We start from the raw sequence: 14,694 nt of genomic DNA on the forward strand, positions 1-14,694 counted from the left end.
CTGCTTCAGCTTCTGCCTCTGATATGGACTTCTCTCTCCAACAGACTCTCCTAGCTCACTAAGTCCTGTAACCTCCTCAGTTTCCAAACCACCTCCTCCCAGTCTTCTCCCTTTGACCACTCATCATTGTCCCACCACCACTCCTCAAGCTCTGAGCCTTCTTCCCTTGGGGGTTCCCCAGTTGGTTCTTCCCGCCATTGCTCTGTGTCCAACCAGTTCATGACAAGCTGCATCAGTCAATGTGGTACATAATAAAGTCCTTGGATAGTTTCCAGCACTTCATACGAGGAGTTGGGCTTGCTCAGTGGGAATTGCTCTTCCTCACCTTCTTCTCCATGCACCACCAAAATCTGTTCAGCAGGGTCCTCCAACCCTTTGGAACAGATTTTGTGGGTGAATGGAGTGGAGACTGCAGAGGAGAGGTGGGTGGAAGTGTTGTTGTGGAAGCAGACATTAGCTATGCTAGTGGAATCTGCCTTAAACCCTAAGTTTATTATTTTTAATAGCTTCTCTAAAAAATGCCACCTAACAAGTAGTGCCCATCATTCCATACTGTGGTTGTGAACTCCACTTGCGACTGAACTGCTGTGTGAATAAATAGTTCCTTTTGGGTGTCCCAAACCTCCTGCCAATCAGCATAATGATAAGAACGCAATATAAGTTCATCTTAGTTTAGGAGCCACACTGTGCCATATTTGTTTACTTGGTTTGGAACAAGTCCCACATGAAATTGGCTTTAATTTGCAGATTTGCCTTTTTCAGTCACTGTGATAGGCTCAATATTTACTGAGCCCAAGCACCGAAGCGATTTTGGTTTGAAGGAAAGCGGCTGATGACACTTAGAGATATCCAGCTGCTGCTTGAGTTTATGAGATGCACACCTTCAGATAAACACATTTCCATCACTGCCGGTGTATGTTTGTTTATCTGCAATTCTCCGCCCTAAAGCCTTGAGAAACGAGTGGGTAAAACCAGGATTATCTGGCCACATCAAAGATATTTCATGTTTGTGTTCTATGTGAAATTAAGGCAAAGAGATTCACTGCTAAGACAGGATGATGGGTCATCAGATTATGGAGCAAACATCTGACTAAGTTTTATATAGGTGTTTTTCTCTATGATACTAAAATGCTTTCAGCATTTCCTTCATCGCTGGCATTTTATTTTTTTTACTCTTTTTGGCCGAAGTCTGGGATAAAGATGCATCAAATAATATGTCATAAATAATTATAAATAAATAATCATAAATAAATCTGTTGGCTAGAATGCACATTCATTTTTTAAACTGGATCACATCTTCTCTATTTCCTTTATTAACAACATTTATACTTCTGTGTGGTCTGGCAGTTTTTTTTATATATATTCTTGATAATCAAGTCCTGTGTTGTCATTTCTTCTAGTGCTCATGAGTTTAGAGCGAAGTTTGAAATGTGAAGGCAAAAAAAAATATTGCTGATGGATCCATTCTTATGGCATCTGCTTGCATGTTGGCTGCAGGAACCAGGCAGGCCCCACAAATAACCCAGAGATGCATTTTAAATAAAAGCACACATTCTACTCATGTAAAAACACACTGATTCCCGGACCGTTTGCGGGCCAGATTGAGAAGGCGATTGGGCTGGATCTGGCCCCCGGGCCTTAGTTTGTCTACCCATGGACTACATGACTCCCAGCTCTAGAACTCGTATTATTCTATTATTGCAGTTGTCTCTTAAATTGTCAGCTGTTGGTTTCCTCATTCAGTACAGTGGTACCTTGGTTACGAACTTAATCTGTTCCGGAAGTCCATTCTTAAACCAAAGCGTTCTTAAACCAAGGTGTGCTTTCCCATAGCAGTGGGGGACTCAATTTACAAATGGAACACACTCAACAGGAAGTGAAACATGTTCTGCTTCCAAGGCAAAGTTCACAAACCAAAACACCTACTTCTGGGTTTGCAGCGTTCTTAATCCAAGTTGTTTGTAAACTAAGCTGTTCTTAAACCAAGGTACCACTGTACGTAATGGACATGATTTAATTTGATTGGCTGATTAATCCTATGCTCCAAGGACCAGAATCCCTTTCTTAGGTCTCTATGCATGATGTATGATTTTTGGAGAGAGAGTAGGGTAATATATGCATGTGGTAAGCACAGGCTTTTAACTTGGATGGTGAACAGATTGGTTATGTTTGCTTTGCAGCAAACAAACATATGGTTTTGGTAATGTGATACTGGAATGTGTGAATCACTCAGTGATGTTGATGGGGCAGTAGATTGAAAACAAACTATAGAAAGAACTTCACACCATCATACAGTGTACAATTGACATGAAACGTTTTGATGCTCTAGCATGTCTCTTTGCTCTTGCAAGATCTTTGAGATTCCTCCAACCCTGATGGAAATTGCTTTTTGCCTTTGGGTACTTGAGGGCATAACTTCAACACACAAGAGTGGCCTTAGCCGAACTCACAAGAAACTGCTGACGTGTGTGATCTCTAGATAGCAATTTGTTCATTTTGAAATCCATTGTAGGCATTTGCTACATCTTGCAGATGAAACAAAATAGGTGGGGTGCATGAGTGAGTTGGGAGTCCTGCTCCATTTGCTTCATTCAGAGCAGCTCCGTTGGAATGAATGAAAGCTCTGAAGAAGCAAAACATTAGTTCTGGGGAAAGAAGATGCCACAACATGAGTTTAGGAAAAACAAAATCAATGGGATATGTATGCATATGTACATACATAAACTGATAGGTGCTGCCGCGCAATTTTAGAAAACAGAATGTGCAGAAGTTTTGCAAGTACGTCAGTCTATGGTAGTCATTTGTGGGATAAATGTTCCCTTAAGAGGACAACCTTACTCCTGGCAAGTTAACATCTGAAATATTTCAGACCTTTTTATTCCACCAAGGCCATTACTATTTATAAAAATTGATCTTTTATCCCTTTTCAAACCTCTTCTTTTGCTTCCTTTGGTCTTTTGCTCCCCTATCCCCATAAGTCCACCTGTGGTAGCCACTTACTGCCTAAAACACAGATGATACTTATTTTTTAAAGCTATGTAAAACATTCTGTGCATGGTGTGCCATTGATTGATTATGAGTCCATGAGATTATGGATATCAGTTTTCTAATATGCTTACAGAGTTGAGGCAGTAACAAAAAAGAGAGGAAAAGTTGTACACCTAATGGCTGTTCTTCTCATTAATGCTACTACCTTTTGGTGGCTAGCTGAGTATGATTTGAAGAGTAGAGGGGGAGTTTAGGCTGGTGGAGTCTGTGTGCGACACATGCAGGTCAAAGAGGAAGAGGGAAAGGTTGGTAGTTCATTACTTCGGGTTAATTGGAGCTCTAGCTTGTAACTTGGGCTTGGGACTTGCGGTGTTTGCTCTCAGCACATCCTGTTCCCTCCAGCGGCCAACATGAAAATATGCTGTTCTTGCTAAAGAGAGCATGTAAATAACCAATGAACGGCCCATTAATCCACAGTGGCACTAAAAAGACCAGTGCGGTGAAGTTTGAGCTGCGGCAGACCTTGTGACCCAGCAAATTCCGCATTTGGATTTTGGACTTTTAATGTGCATGTTTTAAACGCACAACTGAGGCTTAAATAGAGAGGGAGGGGGAATCTGTGTTAACATGGTATCCAATTTTAATGCGTCTGGGCATGAGTGCATTCAGTTTTACCAGAGTAGCACGCGGTATAGTTTTTTCTGGGATGTGCAGCAGCAAGTGCGGAAGGGCTTTCATTTATTTATGTATTTATTTAAAAGCATTTCTAAGGTGCTTAATGCGTGTGTGTTTTTAAAGAAATCCCTAACTGGCATATAAAAATAACACAAAAGCAATAATAGCAGTGAAACACCCTTGTAAGAACAGGCAAAAACAGGAATAAAATCAACCAATCTTGTGGGTCAGGAGAAGCTTGGGCAAAGAAAATGCATCCTCACACGGCATCTGGAGCAGATAATAGTTGATGCTGTGTGCACAGCAGAGGGGAGGCCATTTCACAGGGCAGGGGCAATTGTAGGAAAGGGGTTTTGCTTAGCTTTCTCCCTAGAGGGGGGACAGGCGAGTAGCATTCTAACATGCAGTCTGCTACCTGCAAGCTAGAAAAGGAATAGGGAAGGAAGGGTCATGTGCCACTTTTGTGCGACTGAATGGCACTCAGACACTACTCAAATTGAGCACCTTCCTCAGGGCTCCCTGACACTGTGTGAGGTTCAGAGGCTGGGTCAGAATTCAAAGGCTTTTCGTGCTCTAGGAGCAAAAAAGTGTTGTCCATTCTCTATGAAGAAGGCATGCCTGAGCCCATGCTTTGATACTTATCAGAAGTTAAGTGAAGACTTTTGTTTTTGTTTTTGTTGGGTAGGCTTTTTTGAATATATGTACAACATTACTGGGATAATTGGTAGTGTATTGCTTTGCTGCATCCAGACACTGTCTCTAGACCTGCACATCCATTCCTGATTCAGATGTGACCTGGAACAAGAGCTAGGTGTCACCAGCATGCTCAAGACTTTGTCCTTCAGGTCTGCTGATGGCCTGTCTCAACAGCTTCATATGTATATATTAAATAGCATTATGGACTAAATACATGGCTCCTACGCTCAAATAAATATTGGCCACTGGCATGAACTGAACTCTGTGTTTCCTCAGACCCTAATGCCCTGTTCAATTGTTATCCTCCTCTTGTGGTTGCTACCCTGTGAAGTGGGGTGAAGTGGGGAGAAGCCTGTTGCTCCTTCCCCCTCCTGCATTTCTCCTCCTACCATGCCACACATGTTTGGGGCTGAACAGCTGTAGCATGGAGCTTGCTGAAGTCAAACAGATTCAGAATCCGTATCTTCTAACCACATGGGTAGTGTTACTGAGAGAAAGAGGCTCCTTGCTGCTGATGTTCAGCCCCCTGAGATGTTGGAGGTTGCAGGAAATGCAGCGTGGACATGCAGGAGGGACAGGGCCTGTGAGCTGGTTCCTATTTCCCTCTCGCATGGTGGCAATTGTACGTGTATGTGAATGCTCAAATAGGCCTTATGCATAAATCTCTGTATGGAAGGTTGGTGCCCAGAGAAGAGGCACTGCCCAGGCTTGGTACAAGGGCAAGCAGGTAACAGCGTGAAGCAGGGATAGCCAATAGGATGCTATCAGCCCCAGCCTGCATGGCCAGTGGTATGGGATGATAGCCCATGCATGTAGTGCAAGTCTAAAGTCAGCACCTTGGTCAGCGCATGGTGGGAGTCAGAGATGAGACTAGGCTCACTGGCAGGCCCTTGAATAGAAAACAAATAACCTGGAGACTTCTGAAGCAGGGAGGTGTGTGTTCTAGGTCTTGCTTCCTTGTTCTAGGTCTTGTGTGTTCTAGGTCTTGCTTCTTGGTGAAATTGGCTGTGCTCTGTTCTTGGGGCATCCTGCAGTGCCTCCTGATGCATTTTGGAATGTCTTGGCATGGAAAGCAGGATCCCCAGAAGTGAGGGAGTTTCTGTGAGGAAGAGTTGGTGCTGGATGACAGAGTAAGCAACCTTGCCTGGAAAAAGGAGATGGAGGTACCACAGCCCTTTCTTCCTCCTGCTAGAGGGAGAGGGCCTCTCTATTTTTGAAGAGGGTCCAGGACTCTCTTACTGATGTGGAAGTGTCTGGGTTGAGGCCCTGTCCCATGGGAATGAGATACATTTCAACTACGGAAAGAGGGAACGGTTCGGTCAAGCTTGAATATTTCCCAACCCTCGCCCAATTTGAATGAGTTGAATTCTGAGTTTTTATCCATCCAAGTTGCTCCATCCTTTCCCTTCCCAGATTTCCTGTGGGTTTAATAACTCTTTTGCAAATGCCTTGACCTGGTCATGACCAGGTAGCATTTTGAGAAAGTCTCAGCATAGTCAGCGTTCCACACCACCTGCCAAAAGGTGACACCAGCCCTGCATATTTTATTTACTATTACTACCTTATTTTTTGCACCCTGACCATCTGACTGGGTTGCCCCAGCCATTCCAGGCTGCTTCCAACAAAAATACAAAGACACAGCAGAACATCGCACATTAAAACTTCCCGATACAGGGCTGCCTTCAGATGTCTCTGGAAGATTATATAGTTATTTATCTCTTTGACATCTGACAGGAGGGCATTCCACAGCGGGGAGAGCACCACTAAAAATACACTACTTGTATTGTTTCAAAAAGCAATACAAGTCTAATTTTACAGAACTTGAATCGAAATCGGGAGCTGTGAGAGAGTAGACAACAGTTAACTATTCATTTCATTTATGAATCGCTTCCTATAAAACATTCTGAAGTGTATATACTCTCTACTAACAAGGCTTGTTGGAAATGGAAGGTTTTCAATAGGCACAGAAAAAAGACCCACTTCCTTACGTCATATAGAAAGGGCCTCCTGGTGAGATGTGATCAGCAGGAGTGATTGGCCGGGTATATAAGGGGCAAGACAATCTTTTAGGTAGTCTGGTCCTGAGCTGTGTATGGCTCCGTACATTAGTACCAGCACCCTGAAGAGAATAGGCATAAAAAGAGTTTGGAGATAGCTCAGGATCCAGGATTCCATGTCAGACAGAATTCCTCCTCAAGTTCATGTCTTCTGCTCCCCCTTGCTGACTCACATGTATGAATCAGAAAACAGAGGTCAGCAGCTGAGGTGCAGAAGGCGAGAACTTTTAGCTGAAGTTTTGTTGCTGCCCCTGCTTGTGGTGGAAGGGACCCGTTGCCCTCTTGGTTTGCATGGGAAAGGAGTAAATATAGCTTGCTCTTTGACCCTTTTGTTCTGTTCAAAATATGACCCCCTGTGTAAAATAATAATAATAATTCTATCATCTATCTATCTAAAGTTGGTGACCAAGGCAAAATGCAGATGTAAATAATGGACACGGGGACCCTTGAATTTTAGATGGACTGCTGAGCGAATTGTCAGTTACATCAGCACCAGGCTAGAAAGAACTACTTGGATTTGTCTTGAGTCAGAAGATATTGGCAAAGTTTTCAGTTCTTTAGCTTGGATGCATGTAATTAATACAGTATTGTGCTTTGATTCACCAGGTGGGTTTACAAAACAACTACCTCTCCTCTCACTAAAAGGTTTTTTTTATGATCCCTGTCTCCCCCAATCTCTCCCCCCCCACCTTCAGTTAGAATGGATCTTGATCCTATTCTGTGTTTTAAAAACAGAAACAGAATAGGTTTGATATTCTTGTCTTGTTTGTCTCACGATGGGAAACTTTTGTGGCAACAGGAAACCAGGGAGAAAATTGTATTTAAAAAGCTGTTGTTGTTATTGTTGTTTTAAGTAAGAGTTCTTTAGACTATAGTTGCAACTCCTGATTTGCTCAACCCACTCTTAGTCTAGGAACTGGATCTTGATTGAGTTTTCATAGCTGTTACTTTAATTATTTTCTCCTCCGTTACATTATTTTTTAAAAATAAACTAATTAAAATTATATCCACATATTGTACTAACTCAGTAATCCAAAAAACCTCCACGTGTTGCAGTAACACAGCAGTCCAAATTAACCTAAAAGTACACAAACCAGACATAATGAGTGCACAGTGTCCTGAAACTAAAGAATACCAAGTATAATCCAAGGAAAAAAGGAAAAGAAAAACACAGAAGCAGAATGCAACAACACCTCCTGAAAATGCTTAATTAACAACAACAACAACAACAGCGAAGCCATGTATATAAGAACCATAACTATGAAAATATATCGGTGAAAGAAGAAAGTTGAACCCAAATAAAATCCTTAAAAGCAAAGGATGATATCACTATGCCAATCTTGTAGTTTTATCTGTTTTGGAAGCAGTTTAGGTTGAAAGGTGGGACATAATTGTCCTAGGCTTGTGGCTTTTTTCCATTAGAACATGTTATAGTCATGCAATGTAGGGAGAAAAGACATGGGACAAAGGCTTTTCTGAGTTTTCCAGTAAATCTAAAGAATGGCACAAGGTGTGGTAAGCTCAGGCTGACAGCCCAAGGAGACTGCAGAAGTAACTTCCAGTGACTTGTTTCCAGATGAAACATATATCAAGACCCAGATGCCCAAAGAGTCTGAACCAGGGATTCCCAGAACTTTGACATGCACACTTGCTTTCTGAGTTAAAATACGGGAGGTACATTTTACCCTTGCAGCCCAAAGGAGTAAGAAGATGAGAACAACTCACTTTTGAGCAGGGTTGGGGAATCTATGGCCCTCCAAAAGTTGCAGAATTACATCTCCCATCATCCATGATTGTTGGCTGTGCTGGCTGGGGTTGTTAGGAGCTGGAGTCCACCAGCAATATCTGGAGGGCTACAGGTTCCTGTATGTATTTGACAGCTTTAAACACAATCAGTCAATTAGGCATGCAGTTATTCCTTTGGGTCTGGTATGAAAAAGAACATCTTAACAGTGGTCTTTCCCCCCTCTAATTTTGAACAGTAGCTTTCATCAAATGCAGCATCTTAAAGAAGTGGCACTTGCTGAGTGTTAGGTGATGTGGAAATGCCTTTAAACATAAGTTGCTTGGATGGTTGACGGTTAGTTGCAGTTGGAGATGCCTGAGCAAAATGTTAAAACAGCAAGACATTACAGAGCAGCAGGTGTTAATGGTTCTAGCCTAGGGATGGCATGTTCTAGGTATGGCATGGTATAGCAGGTGTAACCTACATGTGACCAAAACTAGTGTTCTTTTTAGCTACACCGTGGCTTACCTGTGGATGGGTTGATTGCTTTGTGCCTTTCTGCTCCTTCCCTTTTCCTCACTGTGTTTGATACTTGACTAAATGGACCAGAGTACACAGCTTCCCATGCAAAAGAAGAGCTGGGCTATTTTGTTAAATGTTCCCTTTTACGCTGGTAATGAGTGTTGCCTCACAAGCCAATGAAAGTTCCAGCTTTGTACAAACCGGGGGGGGGGGGAGTTGGCAGTGGGAAGCCACTTCCTCTTCCCGAGGTGCCCCCCAAATAGTTTTGGCTGGAACTGGTTCTCTGCCTATAAAGAAAAAGACTTTAAAGGACCTCGGCTGATCAGAGTACTAAAGGTCCCTGGGCATGCACCATAGAGCAAATTGGTGCTGAGCCTGGAAGCTCTCTCCTGTTTTTTTGGACGAGGAGCTGTGTGGGTCTGCTGTGAACACAGAGCTTAGAGGAGTGGGGGAAGAAGACGCACGTCCTTTTGAACTTTACCCCCAGCTTGAAAGTTGTTTTCTTTTTTTAAGAAGTAAGTTGTAAGAAAAGAGAGACTTGAGAAGTAGGCACCTAGCAAATAATAATAATAATAATAAAAAGAGCCGACAGCCCGCACTCAGAGCTGAGATGTCAGATGGAGCAGGCGACGAGGAGAAGCAACCAAATGGATGTGGAGAGAAGGGAAGGGAGAGGAATCGCACCTCCCTGATCATCCTGCAGTCCGTTAACCGCAGTATTTTCACCTCTGCAGTCTCCCCCGCCGCCGAACGCATCCGCTTCATTTTGGGCGAAGACGATGACAGCCCTGCGCCACCCCAGCTCTTCACGGAACTGGACGAGCTCCTGGCTGTGGATGGGCAGGAGATGGAATGGAAGGAGACCGCAAGGTGAGTTGGCATTGCTTTGTCTTTTCTGGGGGAAGCGGACGGCCCCTTGAGGAAGAAGTTGTGGCAAGCCATGTGTTAATTTTGGGGAGCACCTTCTTCTGGAAATTTGGGGGGTTCCACAAGTATCATTAGGACTGTAGCTCAGTGGTGGGACCTGAACTGGATAGGTCTGTTGGCAGAGCATGAGGCTCTTAATCTCAGGGTTATGGGTTGAGTCCCACATTGGGACTCTGTCCCTTCCAACTCTCTGATCCTATGATCCACGGTTTGCAGCATCTCCAGGTATGACTGGGAGAGAGACTCCTGCCTGAATCCTGGAGGACCTCTGCTAGCCAGTATAGGCAATGTGTGGACCAATGGTCCGACTCAGTAGAAGTCAGCTTTCTCTGTCCCTTTCCTCCTTATTATTCTCTGGTGGCTCTGGAAAGCTTTTCCAATAAAAAGGAACCAGAGGGATTTCCCAAGCATTTGCTGGTGAATAGAGCTACTATGTTATCCTTAATTATGGGGAAGGGTCGTATCTCAGTGGCCGAGTGTTTGCCCTGCAAACAAAAGGTCGCAGGTTCGATCCCTGGCATCTCCAGGTGGGGTTGGGATGGACCTCTGCACGAAATCCTGAATTGTCACACCCAGTCAGTGTATGTAAGACTAAGCTAGACAGACCCAATGGTCTAAAGCAGCTTCCTAATGTTCCTGTCCTTTATTCAGAAGATTAGCACACAAACAACACATAGACAGTGATCTTTGCACGGCACTTGTCAGAAAGGTGATTGAGTTATAACATCATTAATTCATATTAAAACCATCTGTGCTTAAAAATGAATTTCAAATATAGTTCCTCTATCTATCTATCTATCTATCTATCTATCTATCTATCTATCTATCATCTATCTATCTATCTATCTATCATCTATCATCTATCTATCTATATCTAGTGTAGTGGTTATTATATAGGATCTCAGACAGGAACTCTCACCTCAACCATTAACTTGCAAGATTGTTTTCAGGCAAGGTGCTATTTCTCAGCTTCAGTTTCCCCTGTGCAGTATGGGGACAGTAGCACCGTCCTACCTCACAGGGTTGTTTTTAGGGTTGAGGTAGCTGAAGTGATACAAAATGAAGTGTTGTTGTTGTTATATCCCTTGGCTTGAATAATTTCTGACTGAAATAATTTTAAAGTAACAGAATAAAGCTCCCAAAAGGCGGTCATTCAAACATTTAGATATTTTCATTTTGGGATTAGCATGAATTTAACACCTCGAGGTTGGGTTTTAATTTGCATGCACACCATGCTTAGTTTCTTATTAGACTCATAAAAAACATTTTGGTCACTTACGAGCAATGCAGTATGCAGATAAATTGTGCTGGAGTGATGACACAATTCAACAATAATTAATCAAGTCACTATCGTGTAATCAACCTAGCCGTAATTCCAGTGGGGCTTGCTTGAGCGAGACTCTGCTGTGACATTACAATAACTGACCCCTTTCCCCAAATCTAGACTTCTGTTTTTCTCTTCGAGTGCTGAGTCATTGTTTTCCAGGGCCCTCCACCTCTCCCCCCACACTTTTAAATATTAGCTCTTCGGTTTTCTCTTGTTATCAGAGCTCTGCTAATCTTTTCCCCCACCGTCTGCCTTAAGAGCTTCTTACTGTGTTTGGATATATTAATCCCTACCTGTGAATATCACCTTGTTCTCCCTAACTCTGGGATTCCCACTTCTCAAGGGAAGCTCCATGCATGAGGATTACTGAGTGGGACACTGGTCTTACACACCAATCCTAACCCAAAATCTAACCCTCTTACAACAAATGCATGCCATGGGGCTGTCGCAAAATGTGTGCGCCTTTTTCTACACCAGTATACACTTTTCTAGGAAAACTGATTCAGACAGGTTTCCCAGATGAGTGTACACTGGATGATTAATGTATGTGGCCATACTTTCCATGCAGGGAAATGTTGATGTTGCGTGATGTGATCATAAAACGAGGAGCTCATACTTTTGCTTCTGTAAGGTTTAGAGCAGGCATAGGCAAACTCGGCCCTCCAGATGTTTTGGGACTACAACTCCCATCATCCCTGACCACTGGTCCTGTTAGCTAGGGATGATGGGAGTTGTAGTCCCAAAACATGTGGAGGGCTGAGTTTGCCTATGCCTGGTTTAGAGGCTCTGAAGAAGAAGAAGAAGAAGAGTTTGGATCTGCTATCCCGCTTTATCACTACCCGAAGGAGTCTCAAAGTGGCTAACATTTTCCTTTCCCTTCCTCCCCCACAACAAACACTCTGTGAGGTGAGTGGAGCTGAGAGACTTCAAAGAAGTGTGACTGGCCCAAGGTCACCCAGCAGCTGCATGTGGAGGAGCGGAGACGCGAACCCAGTTCCCCAGATTACGGGACTACCGCTCTTAACCACTGCACCACACTGGCTTCCTCTGGGTTGCTTTGCATTAGATAATCTGCTCCCCCCCCAAAAAAAATAATAATTGCACTTGTCCTACACATCTCTAGCTTTCCCAAAATTTTTATGCACATTGCATAAAAATGGCCTTTTAAATGTGTTTGTTGTAGGGGAGTTATGGGTTGGTTTTTGTTTTTATTGTGTATTTTGTATTCTCATTTTGTGTTTTTCTGTTATGAACTGCCCTGGGATCTTCGGATTCCAGGGCACTATGCAAATTTAAATAACAACAGCAATGAGGTTAATAAAAAATGAAAGAGAAAACTTATAAATTCCTCACAGCTGATTCAGAGGTGAAAGAGGAGAGACCCTTAGATCAATTAAATCACTGTGTTTATTATCAAAAACTTCATATAGATGCTGTTTTTTGGTAAATAATCTTTTAAAATAAAATTTAAAGAGAAAATACCAGTATTGAAACACCTTTTTTAAAAAATATATATAAAAGGGCAGCTTTGAAAAAGACAACAAAATGTTGTTAAATACAGAAAAAGCAAAGGGTACTCATAAAGGGCATTTTGTATACAGTTCCTTTAAAGAAGAACGAAGCATCATACACTGGATTCACATATTGGTATACAGAAAAGTGGGGAGGAGAGAGGAGACAGGGAGATGCAAGATTCATACAGGTGACTTTTCAGATATTGAACTTACAGCTGAATAAATGAAGCCACCACTGATTCCTTATTCCACACTCAGAAGCACACCAATAAAAAAATTGGTCCTGTCTTGTTTATCTACCTATTTTAAAATTGAGTGAATGCCTCTCTTCTCCCAAGTTCCCACACACAATTGTGATTAGACTTGTGATGCAAATTTTCGTAATGAATTGTCCAGAAGAAATAAAGTGAATTCAGGTTGCCCAAGACCATCCCTCAGGGTATCTAAAGCTAAACAGATCTGGATTTTGTACCCTCCCCAAAATGGATACTTTTAAGAGAAAATGTTTTAGGGAGAACACTTCCTTTTATTATTATTAACGCCCTAATCTAGCCATCTAACAACAAACATACCGGTAATCATACCCATTATTACGCAAAACAAACAGAATTAGGAATTCACAATATACTACAACTTTTAAAACAATACTGAAACTAACTATATGGTGTGAGCTGAACTGTTATGGATTTGGAACAATCTACATTTTGTGAACAAGAGTTAGGTTGGCCAAAGACTAACCATGGCACGCCTGATAGTTTCCACTTAGACAGGGCTCCTGCTCTAGAATGATTTCCAAATGTTTCTGTATAGCTGCTGAAGAAGTTTTGGTAGCCAGAGGGGTAAAAAGCTTTTGGCTTACGATAAAAGAAACATCTGGTATTCTTACTACAATCCACTGCCACAAAATGTGCTGATGGTCACCAACTTGGATGGCTTTAGAATAGGATTAGACAAATTTATGGAAGATGGAGGCTCCGAGTGGCTTCTGTCTTACACCTCCAGCAATGCAATCATAAGGGCAATTGCCATAGAATCATAGAATCATAGAATCATAGAGTTGGAAGAGACCACAAGGGCCATCGAGTCCAACCCCCTGCCAAGCAGGAAACACCATCAGAGCACTCCTGACATATGGTTGTCAAGCCTCTGCTTAAAGACCTCCAAAGAAGGAGACTCCACCACACTCCTTGGCAGCAAATTCCACTGTCGAACAGCTCTTACTGTCAGGAAGTTCTTCCTAATGTTTAGGTGGAATCTTCTTTCTTGTAGTTTGGATCCATTGCTCCGTGTCCGCTTCTCTGGAGCAGCAGAAAACAACCTTTCTCCCTCCTCTATGTGACATCCTTTTATATATTTGAACATGGCTATCATATCACCCCTTAACCTCCTCTTCTCCAGGCTAAACATGCCCAGCTCCCTTAGCCGTTCCTCATAAGGCATCGTTTCCAGGCCTTTGACCATTTTGGTTGCCCTCCTCTGGACACGTTCCAGTTTGTCAGTGTCCTTCTTGAACTGTGGTGCCCAGAACTGGACACAGTACTCCAGGTGAGGTCTGACCAGAGCAGAATACAGTGGCACTATTACTTCCCTTGATCTAGATGCTATACTCCTATTGATGCAGCCCAGAATTGCATTGGCTTTTTTAGCTGCCGCGTCACACTGTTGGCTCATGTTAAGTTTGTGGTCAACCAAGACTCCTAGATCCTTTTCACATGTACTGCTCTCAAGCCAGGTGTCACCCATCTTGTATTTGTGCCTCTCATTTTTTTTGCCCAAGTGCAATACTTTACATTTCTCCCTGTTAAAATTCATCTTGTTTGTTTTGGCCCAGTTCTCTAATCTGTCAAGGTCGTTTTGAAGTGTGATCCTGTCCTCTGGGGTGTTAGCCACCCCTCCCAGTTTGGTGTCATCTGCAAATTTGATCAGGATGCCCTTGAGTCCATCATCCAAGTCGTTGATAAAGATGTTGAATAAGACCGGGCCCAAGACAGAACCCTGTGGCACCCCACTAGTCACTCTTCTCCAGGATGAAGAGGAACCATTGATGAGCACCCTTTGGGTTCGGTCAGTCAGCCAGTTACAAATCCACTGAGTGGTAGCATAGTCAAGACCGCATTTTACCAGCTTCTTTACAAGAATATCATGGGGCACCTTGTCAAATGCCTTGCTGAAATCAAGGTAGGCTACATCCACTGCATTCCCTTCATCTACCAGGCTTGTAATTCTGTCAAAAAACGAGATCAGGTTCGTCTGACATGACTT

General features: G+C 42.9%; 1 protein-coding gene and 1 long non-coding RNA gene across 11 annotated transcripts in view; one reads left to right on the forward strand and one right to left on the reverse strand.

Annotated features, from left to right (window-relative positions):
- Nucleotides 1–8,816, reverse strand: part of LOC310742547 — a 31,440-nt gene extending 22,624 nt beyond the window's left edge. The window contains exons 1-2 of one of the 2 annotated variants that reach the window (XR_014538538.1): nucleotides 8,671–8,816; nucleotides 8,142–8,296 (exon numbers count right to left, since the gene is read on the reverse strand). This is a non-coding gene — a long non-coding RNA (uncharacterized lncRNA). The remainder of the gene's footprint in view (nucleotides 1–8,141; nucleotides 8,297–8,670) is intronic. The other variant, XR_014538537.1, reaches the window with a different exon arrangement.
- Nucleotides 1–14,694, forward strand: part of SLC4A4 (solute carrier family 4 member 4) — a 352,153-nt gene that overhangs the window by 92,962 nt on the left and 244,497 nt on the right. For all 9 annotated transcript variants that reach the window (XM_083571036.1, XM_083571040.1, XM_083571041.1 and 6 more), the window contains one exon: nucleotides 9,399–9,534. In XM_083571036.1, coding sequence (XP_083427162.1) covers nucleotides 9,399–9,534 — 136 coding nt within the window. The remainder of the gene's footprint in view (nucleotides 1–9,398; nucleotides 9,535–14,694) is intronic.

This window comes from Podarcis filfolensis, assembly GCF_964270895.1.
Source record: "Podarcis filfolensis genome assembly, chromosome: 9".
Taxonomy (NCBI): Eukaryota; Metazoa; Chordata; class Lepidosauria; order Squamata; family Lacertidae; genus Podarcis; species Podarcis filfolensis.